Here is a 26,852-nt window from a genome sequence, read left to right on the forward strand (position 1 = left end):
GGAGCCTTCTGATTCCCTCTTATGTAGACAGACTCTTGTTAGTCCTATGAGCCTGATGCAAAACTGTTCAGGGATCTCCCTTAACCATTTTTCTGAAAGTCTGTGCTTTGTGCTTTTGTTGTAGTTCCTGTTTCCTCTTTTTGGATTCAACTTTTTTATTTTGGTGATGTACCTCTTTCAGTAGTTTTGTGAGAAAAAGGAGCCGTGAGATACACTTTTTAAACCTTGTATGTTTACCTTGTATTTAGTCTGGTCTCATACTGGAATCATGGTCTGGTTGGACTTAAAATTCAAGGTTGGAAATTATTTTCCTTCAGAAATTCTGAAGGTGTTGCTCCATTTTTTTCTAACTTCAGGGTTGTTGAGAAGTTTATTTTGATGGGGGTGTGTGTGTGTGTATGTGTGTGTAGGAGTGTATGTTACCTGATTTCTTCTGGAAGTTTGGGAATCTTTTTCTTCAGCTTTGGTGTTTTGATATTTCATGATGATGTGTATTGGTTTTGGTGTATTTTGTGTGTGGAGCTCAAGACACTCAGTAGATCCTCTTAGTCCGAAAAATGTTATCGTTCAATTCTGGGAAAATTTTTCAAATTATTTTGTTGTTAATTCCTCTCTTTATTTTGTTCTTGGTTTCTGTAAGCTTTATTATTTTTTACATAACAGGCACTGGTCCCTCTGTTTTCTTTATTTTGCCTGCTTCCCACCTCTTTGTAATTTTTCTTTTACGTGCTTAAATTTTTTCGTATTTATCCTCCAACTTTTCAGTCAAATTTTGTACTTTTGAGTCTTAAATGTTCCTTTTGTTGTTTTGAGAATGGTCCTTTCTGTAGTGTTCTATTCATGTTTCATGGATATAGTATCTTCTTTTGTCTTTATTAAGCAGTATACTAATGGCGTTTTAAATAGTTTTTGTCTCCTTTCATAGTTTCTGAATTCTCCATGTTGCATTATTGTAAACAAATTTTTAAAAAGGTTTTGGCCTCTATCTTTCCTAGATGCTTTCCTGAAATGTCTGACCCTTGATTATTGCTCATGTTTAAGGGTAGGGAACTAAAATTATAAAACTTCTAAGTGTGGAGATTGGGTTTTACCAGCTATGAGCGTCAGTGTATAACAATCTGGCTGTACTGTTATTTGGCAGAACCCTTCATATCAGAATTTAGGTTATTTTCCGTAACTTATTAGATTGCTAGCATATTATGGAAACCCGTAAGGGAGACTGACTGGGGTTTCTCAGCTTTCAGTGTATACAGATTCACTTAATCTTACAAATTTTAGTGTACTTTACAGCCAGTCTCTACTGTGCCTCATGTTCTTCAGCCTAGAAACCTTGCTTTACTATCTCCAGAGAATAAGCTACGAGGTTTGACTCAGGACCAGGGAAGGGCAGTTGCCCAACAAATGGAGTAGGGGAAAGAGGGATCTAGAAATCTAACTGCTGCTTTTAAAGAGCTTTCAACCCTTCTAAGTAGTAAACATCTGTCTTCATTCCCACTTTAGAATCATCTGGGACCACCAAGTCTTAAGGTTTTTGAGATGTTAATGATGTTAGTTTTTGCCAACACTGCCAGCCTAGTGTTTATTACTTTTGGGTATCTTATATGAGTTACTTGGTAATCATCTCTTGTTTAGTTTCCAAAAATTGCTGCTGGTTTTTCCTCTCTTGTTCTTCCTTGCCTTTTGGATTTGTCAAAAAAGATCCTGCTGTTACAGCTTCAGTAGGTTTTTGAGAAGTGAATAAATTTAGATGCATGTATTTATTTCATCATCTTTTCTTTGATCTGTGTTTTTAATACATTTTCAAAATTAGTTATTTGGTATATACTTGTGACTTTGAGAAATGAAAAGAATAGAATAAACATTTTAGGAAAATAAATTTTTTTTTTGCCTATAGAATCAGGCTTCAAACTAAGGAAGGTAATATTTAGAGGAGAAAAAGTGACTTTAGCCTTTGCTTAATAATTTGCTTACTATTGGAAAACCTTTTTTTTATCTGAATATCCTTCACAGTTGAATATACTATTCTTTTGTCATTTTTAGCAACCGCTTGGGTGTTAAAAGATCTTTATTTATTAATGTGTAATGAGTGTTAAAATCTTTCATTTGTTTCATTTCAAGGATGAATAAAGTAGAGCTGTAAATTACTATAATCTGTCTTTAAAGCTTTAAAAATCACCTAAATATTGAAACAAAGCTTTATTAAAATTTTAGTTATTTAAAAAAATTATGTAACTGAACATGTGATAAATAGTTCATAATCCACCAAGTAATTTTTAAACATTGTTAAGTACTTAACCTAATACTCAGATACTTTGTTGAGTCCTATGGGAATTAGAAAGGGTCTGTAAGATTAGGGTGACTATATAATTTATTGTTCAAATTAGGCATACTTTTGAGAATGAAAGTGTGCTATTAATATTAGATCAGAACTACAAGCAGCCCTGGACATTTACCTTTTTAAAGATTCTCACAGTTCAGTGATAAATGACAAATTCAGTTTGTGGGTTGTTTTTGTACTTAGTGAATTATTTAGCTCTCTTTCTTTTTAGCTGTCTTCATGTTTCTCCTTTCTCCTGATAGAAGGGGATGTATCAGAATAGGGAAAGAAGACTCTGTCATTTAATAGACTAATAGGAGCATTGTGTGGGAAGCTTTTACATTATTTTCATACTTACGATATATTTTCTTGGTTTAAATCTTTTAAATTGTGTTTCTTTTTTGATGAACTGTGTGTGGTACTCTGTGTAGATGTCATTTCTTAGGAATAGCTTTAATGCTAAAATGGTGACCGAAGGGAAGCACATTGATAAAGGAATTAGAATCTGTTTGAGGCTGTATTTTGAAACTCGCACAGATCCTGTTTTGTGATAGGAGGTTTTTAGTTCAGATTTCATTAGCACTGGAATTTATTTGGTTTTATATATTTAGAAATATTTAATGTTTAACAATGCATGATGGTCTTGTTTTAATATGGGCATGAATGGTAAAGGAAGCTCATTTTACTTACTTCACCCTAGGTTACTTTCTATGGAAAAGAGATTTGATGAAAACATTTCTTTTAATAAGGTATAATATTAGTCTGAATTTTTTAGGGGCTTTTCCCCCTGCTAGAATTCAGAGAAGTTTGATAAATATAAAATATGACATTTGTTAAATTACATATATGTATATATATAATATCACCATTATGAGTACTGTTCAATACATTTTTGTTGAGAAAATTATAGCTCAGGATAAAGAAGTGATATATTCTAAATTGTACTGAAATAAAAACACATGACAAAATAGCTAAGTATTTTTATTTATTTTTTTCCCCTGTGATAGAACAAGTAAGAAGTTTGCGGCAGAGCACTATTGCCAAGCGTTCAAATGCAGCACCATTAAGTAACACAAAAAAACCATCTGGGAAGACTGTATCTACCCCTAAAGCAGGAGTGAAACAGCCAGAAAGGAGTCAGGTTAAAGAAGAAGTTTGTACGCCACTGAAACCTGAGTACCATAAGGAGAATAGAAGGAGCAGCCGAAATAGTGGACAAATTGAAGTGGTACCTGAAGTATCAGTGTCTTCAAGTCATTCTTCAGTGTCATCTTGTCTTGAAATGAAGGATGAAGATGGATTAGATTCTAAGCATAAGTGTAATAATCAGAGAGAAGCAGATGTACCATCTCATGAATTAACTTGTTCACTTCTTTCAGAGACTTGTGTTACTATTGGAGAAAAGAAAAATGAAGCTCTGATGGAATGTAAAGCCAAGCCTGTTGGTAGCCCATTGTTTAAGTTTTCAGATAAAGAAGAACATGAACAGAATGATTCCATTTCAGGTAAAACAGATGAGACTGTTGTTGAAGAAATGATAGCAACAAGAAAAGTTGAACAAGAATCAAAGGAGACAGTAAAATTATCCCATGAAGATGACCATATTCTTGAAGACCCTGGATCTTCTGATAGTTCTGGTGATGCTGCTTGTACAAATCCAAATAAGACAGAAAATAGCCTTGTAGGTTTGCCTAGTTGTGTGGATGAAGTGACTGAGTGTAATTTGGAATTGAGGGATACCATGGATATTGCTGATAAAACTGAGAACACCTTTGAAAGAGATAAAATTGAACCATTGGGTTATTGTGAAGATGCAAAGTCTAATAGACAGTTGGAGAACCCTGAGTTTAATAAATCAAACTTAGAGGTGGTTGATACTAGTACTTTTGAACCAGAAAGTAATGTTTTGGAAAATGCTATTTGTGATGTGCCTGACCAAAATTCAAAACAGTTGAATGCTATAGAAAGTACTAAAATAGAGTCACATGAAACAGCAAACCTTCAGGATGACAGAAACAGCCAGTCAAGTAGCGTTTCTTACTTAGAGTCAAAAAGTGTAAAATCCAAACATCCAAAACCTGTAATTCATTCTAAGCAAAACATGACCACAGATACTCCGAAGAAAATTGTTGCAGCAAAGTATGAAGTAATGCATAGCAAAACTAAAGTTAATGTCAAAAGTGTGAAACGAAATACTGATGAACCAGAATCTCAGCAAAATTTTCATAGGCCAGTCAAAGTCAGAAAAAAACAAATTGATAAGGAGCCAAAGATTCAGAGTTGCAATTCTGGGGTTAAATCTGTGAAAAACCAAGCTCATTCTGTATTGAAAAAAACATTACAGGACCAAACTGTAGTACAAATTTTCAAGCCCTTAACTCATTCTTTGAGTGATAAGTCACATGCTCATCCTGGTTGCTTGAAAGAACCTCATCATCCTGCACAAACTGGACATGTATCACATTCCAGCCAGAAACAGTTTCATAAGCCTCAGCAACAGGCCCTAGCAATGAAAACCAATAGTCACGTGAAGGAAGAGCTTGAACACCCAGGCATTGAACATTTTAAGGAAGAGGATAAACTGAAACTGAAAAAACCTGAGAAGAACCTACAACCCCGCCAAAGAAGAAGCAGCAGAAGTTTTTCTTTAGATGAGCCACCATTGTTCATTCCAGATAACATAGCTACCATAAAAAGAGAAGGCTCTGATCATAGCTCCTCATTTGAAAGCAAATATATGTGGACTCCCAGCAAGCAGTGTGGGTTTTGCAAAAAACCCCATGGCAACAGGTGTGTGTGTATGTGTGTATGAGTGATGTGTACATTGAAGAGAAATTGTTTTTTGGGGGGGTGGGATTAATGTGAGAATTGTTCTGAAGACATTATTTGATACACAGACCTGTGCAAAAACAAAAAACTTCATCAGTCTTGAATAAATGATAGATGGATCTACTGAATTTACAAATGTATCATCCTAGAACATTTAAAAAAACATAGTCTGGCCAACAGCTGACATACATGGAAATATTTTGTTATTGTCACAGGTTAAACAGTGTAATTTAGCCACTGCATCTGCAAAAAAGCCAAATGCTTCCTGGTAATTAGAAAATTGTTACACTGCTTTGGGTCTAAGTTATATATTATTTTATTTGGTGTGAGAAGAAATAGTAATAAAGTATGAAGGTCATAATGGAAATTTTATTTTTCTTTTGAAGTTTTTTTTTTTCTTAAAATGAAACACATTAAAGACCTAACACTATCATTTCATAACTATCAAACTTTATCTTGCAGTGAAATTTGATAGCTAAACAATTGTTAGATTACCCAGATCAACATGGAGTAGAGTGAAAACATGCATTTCTTTTTTTGAATGTTTTAAATAATTTTTTTGTGAATTCTAGTCTCTTAAAATTTTAGAGATGATTTTAGCACTGATTTTCATCATTCTTTCTAGTATTCAGGGATTTGTAGTTTTATGACACTGCACCCCTCAATCCCCAATGTGTTTTTTGTTAGCTTTTTAAGAAAAAGAAAGCAAGAGATGAAGTGGAGTTTGCAGCTACAAGATTATTCTGTTCAAGTGTTCATATTGCTGTTGGAACTTCTTTCAATGCTGATATGATAAAATAACATTATAAGTTGTATATTATTTTCTTACTATCCTTATTCATGAAACTGTTAGAGTGATTTTTCCTAGCACTATCTTAGTACATAAAAATGAAACTCTTTAGGGAGGGACAATTTAGTCAAGTGTGTTACTATTTTGGTGGTGATAGGGTGATTGGGGAGTTTGGAAAGGAGATGTTGGGGCCATTGTGTAAGTTTTATGGCAAAGTATTTCTTCATTTGTGATCCAGCCCATGGCCTGTTTTTAGCGTCAAGGGTTAGTTTATAACAGTATATTCCAGTTTTTAAAAGCTGTCACTTGTTTGAATACAGTGCTACATTCACTGTCACTTACATGCTCTTAATTATATGTTTTTTTCTTTAAAACACCTTACTTGGCCGGGCGTAGTGGTGCACGCCTGTAATCCAGCACTTTGGGAGGCTGAGGTGGGCGGTAGGCAGATCACTTGAGGTCAGGAGTTTGAGACCAGCCTGGCCAACATGGTGAAACCCCCGTGTCTACTAAAAATACAAAAGTTAGCTGGGCATGCTATTGCATGCCTGTAATCCCAGCTACGTGGGAGGCTGAGGCATGAAACCACTTGAACCTGAGAAATGGAGGTTGCAGTGAGCCGAGATTGAGCCACTGCACTCCAGCTGGTGACAAAGTGTGAGACTCTGTTTCCATAAATAAATAAACACCTTACTCAAATGTTCTGAAGTGGGCCTGCTGTTTTCAGGCGAAGAATGAAGAGTTAGGTGGTACTTTTAAGTGCTCCTTTAAACTAGCCTTTTTCTTTCTGCCAGAATATTTAAAAAATTATCATACTGTCCCGTGGGCAGAGAGATGGAATAGGTTCCTTAAGTAAATGGATTTCTAAAGTGAAACTTTGGCATAGAGTTGGAAGCCATGTTAGTAAGTTATAATGTAACTTACTAACCTTGTAGATAAACTTAGTCCAGTCTTCAGGAGTTCACCCAGGCTTTTTAATGATGACTCTTGCTTTACCAACGTTTAATCGTTTTCCTAAATTGAAGAGTAGGTGTTAGTCCCTTTGTTGTTGTTGTTTATCTGCTGCCACCTTTTGGATCTACTGTATAGAATCTAGAGTGTTTTTGCTTCAGTCTGTAGAATGACTTAGAATGTTAGGTGCATAGAGATTTTGGGTTTACACTCTGTAATTGATGTGAATAATATATGTTAACATTGGAAACAATTTTGAAAGCAGCATTTTTGATTACTTCAATTTTGTGAATAAAAAAAGCCTGTATAATTGTTTTTTTCTTTTCCTTTTTCTTTTTTTTTTTTTTTTTTGAGACGAAGTCTCACTGTTGCCCAGGCTGGAGTGCAGTGGCGTGATCTTGGCTGACTGCAAACTCCACCTCCTGAGTTCAAGCGATTCTCCTGCCTCAGCCTCCCAAGTAGCTGGGATTACAGGCAAGCGCCACCATGCCCGGCTTATTTCGTATATTTGTAGAGATGGGGTTTCTCTACATGTTGACCAGGCTGGTCTTGAACTCCTGGCCTCAGGTGATCTGCCCACCTCAGCCTCCCAAAGTGCTGGGATTACAGGCACAAGCCATGGTGCCCAGCTGATTGTTGTTTTTACGTATTAACTAGCCTTCACTACTACTGTGATCCGACTACTTTTATACATTGTGCTTGTATACATTTTGTTTACCTCAAAAAATGCACCTGTCATGCAGCTTGTAATTTTCCTATTTTAATCCTTGTGTAAGAATATAAATTTATTAGAAAGGGCATATTTGGAAATAATTTTGATCCTTCTCTTTGATTTCATGCACTAGATACATTGAAAGCTGTTTGTTAATATGACACATTTTCTATCACTTGAAACAGCTTTGCTTCTGTGAAGACTATATTAATGCGTTATCATTTTTTTTACATATTGCAGTTGAAGTTAGCTTCCTTGTGTGTGCTCCCAGTTGGAAATTATATTTTGTAATATAGCTGTGTCATGGCTAGATGTGATATTAATCATAAGCAACTTCTATACATATCCTAAAGACAGTAGATCCTTAAAGAGGCAACATATCATGCTAGGTTTTTGTTGCTTCCATTTATTTTCATGATTCAAACTTACACCAAAGATATATGATTTTAAAGACCAGATTATTTAATCCTCTAATTTTTAAATTACTACAATTTTTGAACTTCTTTTAAATGTAAGTCAGTTGGCATTTTGTAAGGAGGAAGTCTTAGTTTTTTCATATTATTTACCTTGTGGTTTCTATTTTTCTACTTCTCCAGAAGATGGTTGAGTTTTTAGTTTGCATTACACTTCCTTGGCCCCAACTGTAGAAGACTAGTATATCAGATAATATTTAAAAAACAAACAGAAAATGGATTTATAGCTTTCAAACAAGAAAACTGCTGAGAAGAAACTTCTAGAACAAATAATTCTGCTTTTCTCTGCAGATTGTTAGTAACAAAAATGATTTAATGTTTATGTGAAATAGAATTTTTTCATCTTAGAAGAGTGAGTCAGTCTCTGTCTCTCTCACACACACAGTAACATGGTCTAGTCTGTTACTTAAAAGGGAACACCAGAACTGGAGGCCCATCTTGAAATGCCTACGATGTTAGTGAATTTATGATGAATTTGTTAAGAGAGGAGTTCTCAATGCTATCTCTGTAGTTTAACTTTGAAGAAACTTGAAAATTTTGCTCATGCCAAAAAGATAATAGTTTTTAATTCTCTTTAGTAGGTCTAGTTTAGTTTTTTTAGTTTATTGTATGTGAACATGTGACAGTAGGAAAAGACAGCATAAATATTGCTTATAACTCTTCCAATTAAATGATTCATACTGACTTGGTCTAGTTAATTGATCCACAGCTAAACTCCACACAACACTGATTTTATAGTAAAAGATTTAACTTCTAGGGTGTAGCCTTTTCCTTCTTTCCTCTTGGTAATTAGAAATTTAAGGACCGGGCAGAAAGTGGTAGAGTAATTGTTAGTTACAACCACTCTAGCTACTCTCTCCCTTACTCCATACTCCCCACATTCCCATGTTTTTAAAGTAGAGCAACAGCATGAAAAGGAAAGAAAATATATTCTCTTTATGTGATAGGCCATCTTTTCTGTTTTTTTAAATGTGGTTTAAAATGTTCTTAGTACTTCCATGTTTTAGACCTTAAAGTGATCCATATAGGACATTTTTTGTTATCAATTTCATTTTCAAGTGAATTTATCTCTAGGACGTGGAAATTGTTTCTGTTGATGCCATTTTTTTCTTGATTTCTTAGAAAATTTTATATAACTGCATTTTTTAAACTGTAATATAAACTGTTAAGATATATCTGTAGATGGCACTAGAGTTTTGCTTTTCATAGCCTCTCAAGTTTGAATGAGACATTTCCAAAGTAAACTTGAAATGAGGCTCATTGAAATAGTTGCTTGATAAATTTCACGATCATCAAACCACTCTTGCCTGGTTGTCAAATAAAAATGTGAAAATTCCTTGATATGTGCTTTATATTTTGACCTTTAGGTTTGGATTTGGGACAATAGCATGATTTGTACTGTAGGTTTTTAAGTCTTGTCTCACTGAAACTATCCCAGACTTGCTTTGAAGAAATCTTAATATACCTTTAATTATGGAAGTAAAGGGAAATTATTAGCTTTCCTTCAGCATTTCAGAAACATTCATGTTAGACAGTTGCTTTCAAGAAATAGCAGTTAACCCATTGTTAGGAAATTTACGATGCTCATTACAAATAATAATCTTTAATATCTTAACTTTGCAACCTGAAGTGGGAGAACTTTTAAACACCTGCATTTCAAACTGTTTTTCCCCTTTTGCTAGAATATCTGTATCGTTACGGGCCCATCAAAAATCTCAAACCTGTAGGAATTACTTCTGTCTTCCAAACATATGTTACATTGTTCGAAAGTTTCCTTGCTTGTCAACCCCAAATATTCTGTATTATTTTTTTCAAATCAAATTAATCCCTAGGGAGATGAGGACTTAACCTGCTAAAGCTAGCACAGGCATTACCAGCAAGGATAAAGAATGATAAATTAGAGATGTGATGAAGTCAAGTCTCAAGGCATAGTAGTGGTTTTATACACAATAAGCACATGAGGAAGAAGAAAAGGAAGTGCTGCTATTGAGGAGTGAGGTATTTGGCAAGACTTTAAAAACACTAAGGATTGGAACTCACTGTTGTAGTTTTTACAGTTCTAACATTAAAACAGTACCTCTGGTATATTTTGAGTTGGCCATATCACCCAGTGTGTTACTTTCAATATCCTCTCTCTTGGACTACAGCTTTTTGAAAGGAGTTTGGCACTGTTGGTGGTGCCACTATTAAAATCAGCAGCACGGTCTTTAGATTGTTAAAGTATTTACCTAAATCCTAAGTCTTTCATCTGTGTCATAAATTGCTAGCCTGAAGAAAAAAAGGGCAAAGTTAAGGATGGATGTCTGAAATGAGCATTGCAGCTTTCCTAACAATGGGTTAAAAAGCACGTAAATTAAATCACTGTGTATATATCTCATTTGCCATTATTTTCAAAGGTAGTTATAGATACTCCTTTTAAACTGGGAAGATGGAAGCTTTTTTAGAGTCATACATCTCACATCCCTGGACTTGTCCTGTTGGTTAGTGAAGTTATTATTTAGCTAAAAGACAATGATGGGAAAACTTTTATAAGAAAATTGGGAATTAAATCCAACCCAAGTACTAATATTTTTATGTTAAGATAGAATAGTGGTCTTTATTTGGAAAAACAAATCTAAAACACATGGTAATTAGTAAGGAAGTCCTTTGAACTTAAAAGTACAGAAAAATATTCTTTAGCTGAATCAGCGTGACACCATGAACCAGGATATTTTGAGGTTATCTGGGTAAGATGACTAATAAACAGTTTGAAAGGCTTCATCATGCTAGCTTTTGAGTTCTGTTTCTGTTGCTATTGTTAGTTTTTTATTTAAAACGATTCGTTGAATAAACAGTTCTTCCCAATTTTATGTATGATTTCACGTCTGTGGTGGGGTAGGTAGCTGTAATGTTGATGGATTGTCTGTGATGAAATTATTACCAAGATTTTATCACCCTTCTCAGTGGAGAAATTTATTGTTAGTCTATACTTTGTTATTCTTTATAGTATTCAAGACTGACAAAGGCCAGTTGTCTTTTCTTCCTGATGGTTTATTGCCCCTCCCTCCCCCAGCATTTTCCCATTCATACCAGAGGAGAAATATTTGAGGTCTTAAAGGTATCATTTTAATGGAATATTATTTTCTTTGAAAACTTGCTGTATGTTGAACTTATGGAATGGATAGAGATGGAAAACATGCAAAGTTTCAGAAATCAAATATTGAAAATTTAATTTAGCCTCATTTTTGACATAGATTTTCTTGTTAAAAAAAGGGATAAAAGTTTTTTGGTGTTCTGTTTTCCAGGTTTATGGTTGGCTGTGGGAGATGTGATGACTGGTTTCATGGTGATTGTGTTGGGTTAAGTCTTTCTCAAGCACAACAGATGGGCGAGGAAGACAAAGAATATGTCTGTGTAAAATGTTGTGCTGAAGAAGACAAAAAGACTGAAATATTAGATCCAGATACTTTGGAAAACCAAGCTACAGTTGAATTCCATAGTGAAGATAAAACAATGGAGTGTGAAAAGCTTGGATTATCAAAACACACAGCAAATGATAGAACCAAATATATAGATGATACAGTGAAGCACAAGGTCAAAATTTTAAAACGGGTGAGCTCTTCATTAATGCATTATTTTGTTTATTTAAGAGCTTTTTGTATGGACTGACTGCAGTAATTTTGAAATTTCTCTGTAGAAGTTTTAATGTTCTTTTACATTTTCAAATTTAGTGTTCCATGAAAGTGAATAGGTTTTTATTTAAAATTTTTTGGCAGTCTTGGTGAAACCAGATAGTGACTTTTAGAATATGCAGACCTTATCTCTTACTGTCCTTTATGCCATTTCTAGCCCTTAGTTTGGTACTTGAATTTTCTGTTGTAGGATGTGTGTGGATCTTGTGGCCGTTAAGTGTAAATTGTGCTTGCTAAGTTTTTTTAGAAAAGCTTTTCAGTCCATAAATATCTACCAGGCCTTTGAACATTTGACATTATTTTTTGACTACCTTCCGAAAGTATTTTCTAAATAGAAATTTCAAGATATTTAGGCTTTAATAGGAGAAATGTGTAAAGGACACATCATTTTATCTGATTAAATTTTCTTTCCTCATTGTCTACCTTTTTATTACCTATCACTTTTTTAATCATTAATTTGTTACTCTTATAGAATACTGCTAGAGAGGAAACAGTGGCAACACATGTATGTGGTTAGGCAATTATAATCCAAAACACAAAGAACATGAATTTTATAGTTGGAACTTTGGAAATCTTTTAGTCCAACCATTTTGATTTATTAATATGCCCTACAACATTTCTAGGAAGTGATGATCTAGTTTCTGTTTGAAATCCATTGCAAGGGGATACATCTTCATTTTTAAGCATCTAATTGTTAGAAAGTTCATCAGTTTGAGCTGAAATTTACATCCCTGAATTGAAGCCTCCTTATTAAAACTAATTTCTCTACAACATGATATGGAAGTTAATTTAGGTTGAAGAGCATGAGGATGTGTTCTGCAGTATCTTACCTATTATTTACAAATCCATTTCAGGCACTCCTTGTATGCCAAATCTGGATTACGTTCTAGTTTGCCACATTCTTGTGGCATCTAATATTTTTTTTCTGTCAAGACTTTTTGAGAATCAGATGCTGTCCTTCTGATACGTGTTGTTACTTTGTTGATTTGATCCTTAAAGTAATTGATAATATAGATCTGAGAGCCACAATGAGAACAGTTTATAGCATGTATTTGGAAAACTTCTGTTATTAACTAGTATTAATAATCACCTCTTATGTACAACTTCTTGGCCATGTATGTATGTAATACAGTGAGAAATATAGCTCATTGTATTGGCCATAACTGAGTTGTCTCTGTCTTGCTTAAAGAGACATCATAAAGTCTGGGTGTGGTGGCTCACACCTGTAATCCTAGCATTTTGGGAGGCCGAAGTGGGTGGATCGCCTGAGGCCAGGAGTTTGAGACCAGTCTGGCCAACATGGTGAAACCCCGTCTCTACTGAAAATACAAAAATTAGCCGAGCGTGGTGGTGCATGCCTGTAATTCCAGCTGCTTGGGAGGCTGAGGCAGGAGAATTGCTTGAACCCGGGGGACGGAGGTTGCAGTGAGCCGGGATTGTGCCACTTTATTCCAGCCTGGGCAAAAGAGTGAAACTCTGTCTCATAAATAAATAAGACATCATAAAACATTAACAACTTTAATATTTTGAGAACCTCTTTATCCAGTCTGTATCAGAAAAGAATCTGAGGTGAGTCTGATTTTGTAAATGCGTGCACCATACAAATGATCACTGCCTCCTTTTTTTTTTTTTTTGAGACGGAGTCTCGCTCTGTCGCCCAGGCTGGGGTGCAGTGGCGCAATTTCGGCTCGCTGCAAGCTCCACCTCCCAGGTTGACGCCATTCTCCTGCCTCAACCTCCCCAGTAAGCTGGGACTGCAGGTGTCTGCCACCACGCCCGACTAATTTGTTTTTGTATTTTTTAGTAGAGACAGGGTTTCAACATGTTAGCCAGGATGGTCTCGATCTCCTGACCTTGTGATCTGCCCGCCTCGGCCTCTCAAAGTGCTGGGATTACAGGCATGAGCCACCGCGCCCGACCCACTGCTTCCTTTTTGATGAGAGAACTGTTGACTCTTATTTGGACTTGTCTGATGTTAGTTTATGGAATCTGCTTTTCTTATCCCTAGATTTTTATGTTGAACTATTTATTGAGTTTCTGTTGTGTGGCATAGCACTAACTGCCTTAGGTGTATAAATATTGAAGTATATTCCTGCTCTCAGTGTCTAGTTGCAAATAAAAAAATTTTTTATTTGCAAATAAAAAATTTGTCTAATTTTAGACAAATAAAAAATTAGAGGATTCTTAGTCTAGAGAAAAGCACTATTTTGATTGTACCCTATTTTAAAACCTGAGTATATGTCTGACTGTATAGCGTTCTTCTCCCTGTCTTTCAGGAACATTAGTAGGATGTGATTAATTTCTTACAAGGGTCTCAGAATTCCAGTTTTACTAGTAACTCTTTGTGGATTATAATTAGAACCAGAGTAGCAGGTACTCTGATGGTTTATTCTACCTCATGGGAATTAAAATTGCCAATAGGCACACTGAGAACTTAATTGATACACTTACTAGTATATAAGTGAACGTAATTTCATTTGTTTTAGAATGTAGACACTTGTTTCTTCACAATTTCCTTCTCCTTTTTCCATATCCAGAGCCAAATAAGAGAATTCTTACTACCTTAGTTTTTAATTTTCTTTCTACTAATGGTATTGAGAGCATGATCTTTATGTCCTTTGTTTCTCCTTTATAAACTATAATGTATTCTACACAAAATAGGTGCAGAATAAATTTCGAATGAAAGAGTGAATCTCATTTTACTAATAATCGAGTTATTTTTGTATGTCTTAAAAAACAAAGATTGTTTAGTTATTTTCATTCTAATGTACTATTTTTCCAGGAGTCTGGTGAAGGCAGAAATTCATCAGACTGTAGAGATAATGAAATTAAAAAATGGCAGCTAGCTCCTCTTCGTAAGATGGGACAACCAGTTTTACCTCGGAGATCCTCAGAGGAAAAAAGTGAAAAAATACCAAAAGAGTCTACAACTGTTACTTGCACAGGAGAAAAAGCTTCAAAACCAGGTAGTGAGATGAACAGAAATAATTATATACTAATATATTTATATCCTATTTAATATACAATTAATTAGTATACTTAGGGAATTTCTACAAATTGAACATTTTAATGGCAGTAAAAATGGGTTAGGTGATTGGCGTTACTTGTAATTAAAAACTTGCTCTAAATTCTGGGGAAGCACTAGTGAAATCAAGATAAGACCCCTGTTCTCATGGCACTTAAATACTAATGGAAGAAGGCAGTAAGTTTGCAAGTAAGAAAATTGCATATTATTTTATAGCTTGTGAAGAAAAAGTGGAGTAATGGAATAGATAGTCACAGGTGGGAAGAGTAATGGGACTTCTGTTTTACATGGAGTGGAGGAAGTAACTTGTGAGGTGGGATTTGAAGGGATGCAAAGATTTTTGGAGGAGGTACAAGGTAAGGGACACATCAAATCTTAAGGCTTTGTGGTAGAAACAAGCTTGGTGTTTGAGGAGGAAGAAAGCCACTATGGAGTGATTAAAAGGTAATACATAAGGGATAGAACAGTGTTAGATGAGTTCAGAGAAAATTATTGATTGTACCCTATTTTAAAACCTGAGTATATGTTTGTCTATATAGTGTTCCTTTCCCTGTCTTTCAGTAACATTAGTAGGATGTGATTAATTTCTCCCAAGGGTCTCAGAATTCCAGTTTTACTAGTAATTATTTGTGGATTATAATTAGAACAAGAGTAGCAGGTACTCTGATGGTTTATTCTACCTCATGGGACCTTTGGGACTATGACAAAGAGTTTATATTTTGTTCTAAATGTTGTGGGAAACCTTTAGGGGGTTTTGTACAAGGGAAAACACTGGTTGCTCTGTACAGTTTGGATTGTAGGAGGGCAGGAGAGAAAGACAGTAACCTGATTAGTTCATAGCAATATCCTAGGAAAGAAATGATGGTAACTTGGAATGGAAATACAATGAAGGTAGTGAGTAGTGGTCAGATTCACATATGTTTTATAATAGAGTTGACAGAACTTGTTGATGGCTTCGATATAGGTTGGTAAAGGAAATAGAGTCTGAGAAAAGAGAAAGAAAAAGGTTTTGGGAAGAAAATGGAAAAATTATGTTTTGGCCATTGTGAGATTCCTATTAGACATCCAGGTAGAAATGTTTTGAGTAAATCTTTGGCTGATGAGTCTGGAGCCTATTAGAAGACTTTTTAGGTTGGTATATAAATTTGGGATTTACTAGTGCACAGGTGAAACATCCCAAATATGAAAATCTGAAATCTGAAACTTGAATGCCGGCATGATGCTCAAAGGCAGTGCTTGTTGGAGCATTGTGGATTTCAGATTTTCTGATTTGGGATACTCCACTGGTAAATACAATGCAAATATTCCAGGATTTGAAAAAACCCAAAATTGGAAATACTCTGGTCCCAAGCATTTCATGTAAGGGCATACTCAACCTATTTAAAATCCTGGGCTTAGATGTAAATAGCTGCAAGAGAGTTTGATCATGAAGGGACAGAAGCAGAGCCCTTGGGAAGCACCAGCATTTATTTTTACTTTATTTTTGTGACAGGTTCTCACTCTGTCACCCAGGCTTGAGTGCAGTAGTGCAGTAGTAGCTCACTACAGCCTTGAACTCCGGGGCTCGAGCTATCCTCTCGCCTCAGCCTCCTGAGTGGCTGAGACTACAGGTGTGCACCACCACACCCAGCTAATTTTTTTGATTTTTTGTAGAGATGGTGTTTCGTTGTGTTGGCCAGTCTGGTCTCAAACTCCTGGCCTTCAAGTGATCTTCCTGCTTTGGCCTCTCAAAGTGCTGGGATTACAGGCATGAGCCACTGACTCTGGCCATCAGCATTTAAAAACTGGGGAGAGAAGAGTTTATACAGCAAAGAAAACCAATGGGTGGCCTGTGAGGAAAGAGGAGAACTAAGACTGGTGGCCTGGAAGCCAGGTGAAGTTTCAAGAAGGAAGGAACGACCAGATGCTGTCTGGACATCTAATAAGATAAACATAAGATTGTTAAGTCTATGACTTAGCAAAATGGAAATCATTGGTGACCTTGACTAGAATGATTTTGGTGGAGCAGTAGGGAAAAAAACCAATTGTAGTGGCTTGTGAGTGAATGAAAGAGTGAGGAACTGGAGATACTGATTACAGATAACTCTCTCAAGGAGTTTTGCTGTTTAAAGAAACAAATGCTATAGTCGCTAGAAGTGGATGTGAATGTTTTTTAAAAGATACTATATCATGTTTGTAAGACTAATGGGAATGATCCAGTAGAGAGAAAGAGACAGAGAGCTAGAGAGAGATGATGATGATGATGATGTAAGAGAGAGAAGTGATAGTGTAGGTGTGAAACGCAGGAAGACACAAGAGGGGATGGGATTCACTCCACTTGGAGGGAGGTATTTATCAGAAAGGTCAAGTGCATCCATTGGATAGTAGGGAAGATTGTATGTGGTAGGAGGAAGAACTAATGTAGGTAGGTTGGATTTGGTAATGGGAAAATGTGATAGCTGACGTTTTTTCCATTTTTTCAGTGAAATATGAAGAGCAAATCAAAGAGGTTGTAGTTGAGAAGGTGGTATTGTTGATTTGAGATGAGAGGAGAAAAAGTATGAAAAAGATACCTTAAAAAGTGGGAGAGCAAATTTATTAGGAAAGGTTAATAGGATTAGGGCAGAAAGTTGAGTTACCTACTTAAAACTTGTGGTTATAAATTTAAAATGACATTTGTCAGTACCAGTGCTTATTTTTCTCCCTTGTCTTTTGCCTATTTGGGTGAAGGATAAAAGTTGGCTTTTAGCAGGGTTGTGGTTTTTGCCAACACACATGTTTAAAGGAGAGAGAATAAAGGTATTAAGTATACAAGGGGCTGGTAATGGTATTGGACTATGTAACCTAAGTTTATAATGTATGAAAGTGAATACATGAAGATGGTAAAAATTATAGATTTAAGAATTGTTGGAATGAGGAGATTCTAGAATAAATGTGCTAATATAGTAAGTCAGAGTGGTGGGATGTTTGACATTGAGATTTTGGAGATGCGTGGGAATTAGTAATGATAGAATAAAAATAATTTGAAAAGCTTAGCCTTCAAATTAGTAATATTAAATGCAATTAAAACCAGAAGAGATTAATCAGTTTTGTGGTATTAGGTTATTATCTGCTCCTAATAAGTTTAGATCAAAATTTCTAAATAGCTTTTAAAATTTAATTAATATACATATGTGGAAAAATAACTGGCTCTAAAAGCCATTGTCTAAATTGAGGAAAGAGTAAGACCAGTTTTTAGTCACTATTCATTTTAATTAGGATTTCAGTGTCAGGAATATTTCAGTATGGACTATGGGTTCTGATAATTATTTCTTTTTTTTTTTTTTTTTGAGACGCAGTCTCGCTCTGTCGCCCAGGCTGGAGTGCAGTGGCCAGATCTCAGCTCACTGCAAGCGCCGCCTCCTGCCTCAGCCTCCCGATTTACGCCATTCTCCTGCCTCAGCCTCCCGAGTAGCTGGGACTACAGGTGCCCGCCACCTCGCCCGGCTAGTTTTTTGTATTTTTTAGTAGAGATGGGGTTTCACCGTGTTAGCCAGGATGGTCTCGATCTCCTGATCTCGTGATCCGCCTGCCTCGGCCTCCCAAAGTGCTGGGATTACAGGCTTGAGCCACTGCGCCTGGCCCTGATCTTATTTCTAAATAGTGACTTTTAATCAGTTTTGTTTATAATATTATGCATTAAAAAGGAAAGATATTTTTAAAAGCAATGTAATAAGTTTTGATATTTATTCAAATTAGGTACTCATGAGAAGCAAGAGATGAAAAAGAAGAAAGTTGAAAAAGGAGTGCTTAATGTACATCCTCCTGCTGCTTCTGCTTCCAAGCCTTCTGCAGATCAGATCAGGCAAAGTGTCAGACATTCTCTCAAAGATATTCTTATGAAGAGGTAACATATTATTATTATAGAAGTTTGAATAATTATGCTTTATATATTTGAAAAATAATTGAATTGTTCTAATTTTAAGACTTACAGACTCAAATTTGAAGGTACCAGAGGAAAAGGCAGCAAAAGTTGCCACAAAAATTGAGAAAGAACTTTTCTCTTTTTTTCGGGACACAGATTCTAAATATAAGAACAAATATAGAAGTTTGATGTTTAATTTGAAAGATCCTAAAAACAATGTAAGTATGCTTTGTTCATATGTTTATGTTTCCAACTTTCCTGAATACGTAGGTATCTCAGATTGTAATACAGTAGATCTATAATTTATTAATTGGAGTGAGATTAGATTTCCTTTTGATGTAGAACATGTAATTTTAATGGTCTTTTTGCTACTGAAGAATTCTGCATACTAATGGATAGCATTAACCATTCAGTCTACTGAAATGCTAACCGTGTGTTAACCTGATTTATATATTTTTTTTCTTTACTCTCCTTTATATAATCCAATTTATTAAAAAATTCATTCATATGTATTCTTCAAAAACTTTTGAGCTAAAATTTGTAACACTTTTTTTCTTAAATCTGAAAATAGCTATTTTGTACTTAAATCTGAAGATAGAATAAAAATGCTTTTAAATTGTTTTTATTGAAATGTGATTTATTTTCTTAAGAAAATACATAACTTTAGTTCTAAAGATAGTCTTAAATATAACTTTAGTTCCAAATATCTTTTAGCAGTAGAGTAAATGTTAATAATTTTTTTCTTGGGACTTTGTGTTTTGGACAGAGGAAATCTGAAGGCTGTGCATGTGTGTGCATGTATGTCAGTGTTAGCTCTCAACACCAAAAGTCGGTCTCTGATAAGTACAATAAGCAAAAGTCACGCCAGTGAACATTTTAAAAGTTCGGAACATGACTGATCTCTTGTGTCTGACATTTACTTAGGTCCACCAGCAGTTTTTTACTATAGATGACTCTAGGTAACAGAATGTAATTAGATGCAACCTTTTTGCATGAAAGGTTTTCACACAACTGATACAAATTTGTTTAAGGATGTTTGCTACAGTATGTGATTTGAGATATTTTCTTGAAGTATACTAACAGAGGCTTAAAAATATACATTGTATATTCTGCCATCATGGTCCTGGATGAGATGCTTCTGGAATTACATAATCTGGAAGCTTAACTTCAGCAATTAAATAAAGATTTATTTCCCTCAGGTTTTTTCCTCTTTTTTTTGGAGACAGAGTCTTGCCCTGTTGCCCAGGCTGGAATACAATGGCGCCATCTCAGCTCACTGCAGCCTCCGCTCCCGGGTTCAAATGATTGTCCTGCCTCAGCCTCCCAAGTAGCTGGGATTACAGGCACGCGCCACCATGCCCAGCTAATTTTTGTATTTTTAGTAGAGATGGGGTTTCACCATTTTGGCCAGGCCGGTCCCAAACTTCTGACCTTGTGATCTGCCTGACTTGCCCTCCCAATGTGCTGGGATTACAGGCGTGAGCCACGGCACCTGGCCTCCCTCAGGTTTCTTTCAGGTTTCTTTCTTGCAAGTGGTTCTTTGCTCTGCAGTTTCCTCCAAGCTTGTCAGGATTTAAATATGTAAAATCTTAAAACTATGAAGACCATTACATTGAGTAAAGCTGTTAGATGCAGTACCTTCCTATACTATAGATTGCTTATTGTTATGGTTAGATTGTGTCCCTGGGTGGACTTAATACAACTTTTGGGTAGGTATTGTAATGGTTTTACTGTACATGCTTCTCCATATGTATTGATTTTTACATGAAATGTTTGTTTTGCTGCCTTAGATAAATTCCTAGAACACAAAGCTGTCATTTAATCTCTGTGTAGTAGGTAATAAATAATTAAAAATTTGTAGATCAGTCTTCAAAAATTGTATCTTTATTACAAGTTTCTGTATAGTAACCACTCTTTTACTTTAAAATAGTAACCACTCTTTTAAATGTTTGTCTCCCCTTCTATTCCTGTTTTAAAATCCTTCCAGATATTATTTAAAAAAGTACTGAAAGGAGAAGTAACTCCTGATCATCTTATCAGAATGAGTCCAGAAGAACTAGCTTCTAAAGAGTTAGCTGCTTGGAGACGAAGAGAAAACAGACATGTAAGGTTATCTATAAATATGCATTTGACTATCAAAATTATTTTTTTTCAGCCATTGGGTAAAAATTATACAGAGTTAAATTCACAGACTGCACAATAACACAGACTTTCTGTTACATGCTGCTGCTTTTTTTTTTTGTTTTGAAATGGAGTCTAGCTCTATCGCCAGGTTGGAGTGCAGTGGTGTGATCTCAGCACACTACAATCTCCACTTCCTGGGTTCAAATGATTCTCCTGCCTCAGCCTCCCGAGTAGCTGGGATTACAGGCACGCACTGCCATGCCCAGCTAATTTTTGTATTTTTAGTCGAGATAGAGTTTCACCATGTTGGCCAGGATGGTCTCGATCTCCTGACGTCGTGATCCGCTGACCTTGGCCTCCCAAAGTGCTGGGATTACAGGCATGAGCTACCGTGCCCGGCCTACATGCTTCTTTTAGTTACGTGTTCTCCATTCCTCTAGTTCTTAAATTCTGTTGGTTTCCCTGATCTTGTCAGTTTTTTTCTTCATTTTCTCCAGTTACTAGATTACAGAATTACCTTGTGTTTTATTATAGTATGTAAATGAGAAGGATGGGAAAAGAATTAACACTTTTCATAATTACATCTGTATTTTTCAGCAGCACAGTTTAAAGGTATTATGAATATTGGTAATTTGTAGAGCCAGATGAATTAAGTCAGAAAAAAATGTGTACAGGTTTATCTCTTATCCAAAGTTTCAAATGCCAGAAGCTCTGAAAAATAGTTATTTTCACATAACTAATTTATTGATAAAGCTTAACCTGAATTGCCATGTATGAATGTTCATATTCACAGAAATATTGTATATTATATGGTGCTGTCTCAGACCTAACTGGAATGTTATGTAATACAGAGTGTGTGCACCATATTTCATGTTCAAATTTAAAAATTCTGAAACTCACAGATAGCAAGAGTTTTTGTTTGGAGATTGTGAACTTAAAGGTACTTAGAGTACCTTTAAAAATTGAGTATGTTACTTAGAGCTATTGTGACAGTGAGATAGCCATGTTATCCAATTTTTGTATTACAATGGCATCAGAATGTTAGCCCCTTATTCTAGAAAATACTGGTTATAGTTCATATTAACTCCACATGATTTACCTGATTCTTTTGTTCATAATATTTAGTTACATCTGAGGCACTAAACCTCCATATAGACCTATGCCAGATCTAGTTTGAAGCTCATCTAGAGGCCTTGATTTGACATATCATACTTCTTCCTATATTCCTTTACCTTCACGATATGTAATTTCTCCTCCTCTTATATTTTGAAAATAATATCACCTCCTCTTCTTTACCTCCATATCCCAAATATGCACATGCCACTCTTCTGCTTTGAAACTGGCTGCGAGTATCATCTGCATCAGAAAATGGCAGCTTGTTCTTTCTTAAGGCCATGTACCTGATTTTTCTTTAAAGGATAATTTGTACTTAACAAAGAGAGTCCCATCTATGCCCTCCTTAACCTGTTCTATTCCTGGCTACCTTTTTACTACTTCTCGTTATACTTGCTTCATTTTGATGTTTTGTTGCTAAGCTTGTTCAACTGAATTTTCAAGGTCACTAATCAGGTTTAGTTAGGAGTTAACTAATAAAGGACTACCAGATCAGTCGTTGGATTAAACTGCTATTGTAGGGGATGTTAGAACATTGAATTAGGAATTTAAGAGCGAGATAGTTCCTATTTCCCTGTGGCAGCTGCTAAAAAGTACTAAATCAGCAAACAGATTTCAAATATAAATACTATGTTTCACCACTTTGCAAATTACTTTGGACCTCATTTGCCTCCTGATATAAATGTACATGTCAACTTCTCATGGTTGAGGTATGGGGTCTAATTCTTATAACCCCAGTGCTTAAAACTGTCTCTGGCATATAACAGTACTCAGAATATGTTTGTTATATGAGACATTACCTTAAGATTAAAAGTCATCTGTGATGATGCGTTTATTTTTAGGTAAGCTCTTATTATTTAAGGTGTACATTTGGAAATACATATTTTAAGTTTAATATTTTTTAAAAAGTATTTTCTGTTAGACCATAGAAATGATTGAGAAAGAGCAGAGAGAAGTGGAACGACGGCCAATCACCAAAATAACTCATAAAGGTGAAATAGAAATTGAGAGTGATGCCCCAATGAAAGAACAGGAAGCAGCCATGGAGATTCAGGTAAGGATAGATATACCATGTTTTATAGCTCAAAACATGAAGATTCAGAAAAAGTTTGTCTAATGTTTTTAAAGTAGAGAAAAGAATTTTAAAATATGCATCCATTTCAAAGTTGCCTATTTTATTGGTTTAGTGGTTTTTTGAGTGTTGAGTAATGTTTCTCTTAGTGTGCAAATTGTGTTATAGGTACCTGTTAAATAGTTATTACAATGTAGATTCCTGGAGTGCTCTGACTTAGTGAATTTCTTTTTATTTTTTTGGTGGGATGGAGTCTTGCTTTGTTGCCCAGGCTTGAGTGCAGTGGAGCAGTCTCGGCTCACTGCAACCTCCACCTCCCAGGTTCAAGCGATGCTGCCACCTCAGCCTCCCAAGTAGTTGGGATTACAGGCATGCGCCAACACACCCAGCTAATTTTTGTATTTTTAATAGAGATAGAGTTTCACCATGTTGGCCAGGCTGGTCTCAAACTCCTGACCTCAAGTGATCTGCCCACCTCGGCCTCCCGAAATGCGGGGATCACAGGTATTAGCCACTGTGCCTGGCCTGACTTAGTGAATTTTTTAGTAGGCTTTAGAAATCTGTAAGTGCTTCTTAGGCAGATTGTCATTTGATAGGTGGCATAGCTTTTCTTATTTTCAAAAATCAGTGAAGAAATAATTTGATGTCTTATTAAAAGCCTTGAAGAATGGGGAATGTTTAAATTTTTGCTCTTTTAAGTTACAGTTAAAAGTTAGCATTCATTTTCTTAAGAAATAGTAAAAAAAAAAAAAAAACCTATCTATGGAACAGTTTCATTTTGGAAAAATATAAATGGAAAATATAGATTGATTTTGATAATTGAGGCCAAATTTTATCAGCTAAAACTAATTTTTACTTTCACTTACGTTAGGAACCAGCTGCCAATAAGTCCCTGGAGAAGCCAGAAGGATCTGAAAAACAAAAAGAGGAGGTTGACTCTATGTCTAAAGATACTACTAGTCAACACAGACAACATCTTTTTGATCTCAATTGCAAAATTTGCATAGGTAATTGGAAGTTTTTTCTTCCTAAAATTTTGCATTCATTATGAAAGAAGGATATTTGTATACTAGTGTATGTAATTTAAGTAGGTTTTGTTTTCTCAGTATTGGTGGTGAGGCACTCACTCACAGTTAAGCTTTCGTGTGACTAGTTTTCTGGGTTGAGGTATAGTTTGATACTGTAGTGTAGTCTACTATCTAGACCTAATTATACCATACATGATTTGAACTTAAAAACTCTTCTTGCCGGAGTCAGATGACAAGAATTTAACCATTAGAATGAACATCAAAAATTGTGGACAGTTGTGATGATACTGTCATTTACTAAAGTAAAGGAGTAAAATAGCATTTATATTTTATTATTATATATAACATAAGACAAATCGGAAACTGAAATTACTTTTTTGTAAAAAAGCTTTTTATTTTTAAGAGCAGTTTTAGGTTCATAGCAAAATTGAGAGGAAGTTACAGAGATTTCCAATATACCTGCTTCCTCCCTACGTGCATAGTCTCCGCTGTTACCAACATCCCACACCAGAGTGGTACAGTTATTACAGTTGACGAACCTACAGTGAAAAATAGTGACCCCAAATCCATAGTTTACATTGGCGTTCACTCTTTAGAGTTGTACATTCTGTGGGTATGGACAAATGTGTAAAGACATGAGTCTAGCATTATAATATTATACAGAGTATTTTCACTGCCCTAAAAATCCTCTCTTGTCTGTCTATTCATCCCTTCCCCCAACACCCCCACCAACCCCTGGAAACCACTGATCTTTTCACTGTCTGTAGTTTTCAGAACATTGTATAATTGAAATCATCTAGTATGTAACATTTTCAGATTGACTACTTTCACTTAGTAATAAGCATTTAAGTTTCTCCTAGGTCTTTTCATGGGTGGATAGCTCATTTCTTTGTAGCATTGAATAATATTCCATTGTCTGGATATATAGTTTTTATAGTTTATCCATTTACTTAATGTAGGAGATCTTGTTTTATTACAAGTTTTGGCAATTACGAATGAAACTAGTATAAACATCTGTATGCAGCTTTTTGTGTGGATGTGTTTTCAACTCCTTTGGGTAAATACCATGGAGCACAGTTGCTGGATCGTATGGTAAGAGTATGTTTATCTTTTAAGAAACCTCCAAACTATTTTTCACAGAGGCTGTGCCATTTTGCCTTCCTGCCAGCAATGAATGAGAGTTCGCCTTCCTGCTAGCAATGAATGAGAGTTCCTGTTGCTCTACATCCTTGCTAGCATTTGGTGTTTTCGGTATTCTAGATTTTGGCCATTCTAATAGGTGTATAGTGGTATCTCTCTGTTGTTTTACTTTGCATTTTCCTGATGTAGCATCTTTTCGTGCTTATATGCCACCTGTATAGCTTCTCTGGTGAGGTGTCTCTTCAGGCATGTAGAGTCATGAGCTGTTGCTGTATAATCCAAACCTGGATACAGATATACAGGTTTGTCTTAGTTCTTCATGTTACATCTCGAGACTATTGGAATTTGGTGTGGTTTAGTTAAAAAAAAATTATCAAGAATTAAGAAACCTGTTTTAGGTTCTAGTAATCATATTTTCATTTTAGCTTGTCTGAGTTGTTTAACATTCTCTGCTTCTAATTTTTCACATCACTAAGAGAGGAATTACACTGTCTACTCTAGGGGTCCTCAACTGCCAGGCCACAAACCTGTACGGTCCATGGCTTGTTAGGAACTGGGCCTCACAGCAGGAGGTGAGCGGTGGGCCAGTGAGCATTACTGCCTGAGCTCCGCCTCCTGTTAGATCAACAGTGGCATTAGGTTCTCATAGGGGTACAAACCCTATTGTCAACGGCACATGTGAAGGATCTAGGTTGGGTGCTCCTTATGAGAATCTAACTATGAATGCTTGATGATCTGAGGTGTGACGGTTTCATCCTGAAACCATCTCTCTCCCCCCATCCCGCTGTCCATGGGAAAACTGTCTTCCATAAAACTGGTTCCTGGTGATAAAAAGGTTGGGGACTGCTAATCTTGTCCATATTTACTCATTATATGTTTTACATGTAGGAAATAATTATAAAGTGATTTTAAGGGGAAATTAACTTTATTATAGGTAGAACCATGCACGATTTGCTTTTAATTGCATTTCAGATAAGCTTAGGTCCCTGTATATAGAAGAGGACTGGAATGGGGAGAACACTGGTGAACTTTCTGCTGATTCTTAAATGTGGTTGTAACATAACTAAATGATGACAATTAGATACAACCCCAGGAAAGGTATGGTTACTCAACAATCGAATCATAGAACCTGAATAACTTTAGAAAGTGAAAATGGGTCAAGTTATAAAAGTTGTGGTTAATAACAATTGTGTTTTTTTGGTGTATTCTGGGCTTAGGTCGAATGGCACCACCTGTAGATGATCTTTCTCCAAAAAAAGTAAAAGTTGTTGTAGGAGTAACTCGTAAACATTCAGACAATGAAGCAGAAAGTATAGCAGATGCGTTGTCTTCAACCTCAAATATTTTGGCTTCCGAATTCTTTGAGGAGGAGAAACAAGAGTCTCCAAAGTCAACATTCTCTCCTGCTCCACGGTAATTTTCTCTGTTGTAAATTCTGTAATACTCATCATAGATCTTTGCCAGATTGTACTTGCAAGTCTTCGAAACAGAAAAGTGACATTTTGGGAACTTTCATTTGAGAAAGTAACTGTACTTTCCTGTACTTTGAGATAAAACAAGACTTTGAAAGTAAATTTATTTTGAGTGGTTTGAGTGAGAGATTTGAGTGTGTGGGGAAACAGCTTTAAATTCTCTTTAATTGTGCTGGTCCCAAAAGTCAGGGATAGATTATTAAAGAAGAAATGCTTGCACTTTTCTCGATCTTAGTTCTCCTAAGCCAGCCA

General features: G+C 35.6%; 1 protein-coding gene across 8 annotated transcripts in view; it reads left to right on the top strand.

Moving 5' to 3' along the window:
- The window catches only part of PHF3 (PHD finger protein 3), an 86,254-nt gene that overhangs the window by 50,435 nt on the left and 8,967 nt on the right, over positions 1-26,852 (top strand). For 7 of the 8 annotated variants that reach the window (XM_009205435.4, XM_021936785.2, XM_021936783.2 and 4 more), the window contains 9 exons: positions 3,325-5,107; positions 11,357-11,663; positions 14,526-14,709; positions 18,486-18,633; positions 18,713-18,869; positions 20,639-20,755; positions 22,811-22,942; positions 23,832-23,967; positions 26,346-26,541. In XM_009205435.4, coding sequence (XP_009203699.3) covers positions 3,325-5,107; positions 11,357-11,663; positions 14,526-14,709; positions 18,486-18,633; positions 18,713-18,869; positions 20,639-20,755; positions 22,811-22,942; positions 23,832-23,967; positions 26,346-26,541 — 3,160 coding nt within the window. The remainder of the gene's footprint in view (positions 1-3,324; positions 5,108-11,356; positions 11,664-14,525; positions 14,710-18,485; positions 18,634-18,712; positions 18,870-20,638; positions 20,756-22,810; positions 22,943-23,831; positions 23,968-26,345; positions 26,542-26,852) is intronic. The other variant, XM_031667685.1, reaches the window with a different exon arrangement.

This window comes from Papio anubis, chromosome 6 (genome assembly GCF_008728515.1).
Source record: "Papio anubis isolate 15944 chromosome 6, Panubis1.0, whole genome shotgun sequence".
NCBI classification, from domain to species: Eukaryota; Metazoa; Chordata; class Mammalia; order Primates; family Cercopithecidae; genus Papio; species Papio anubis.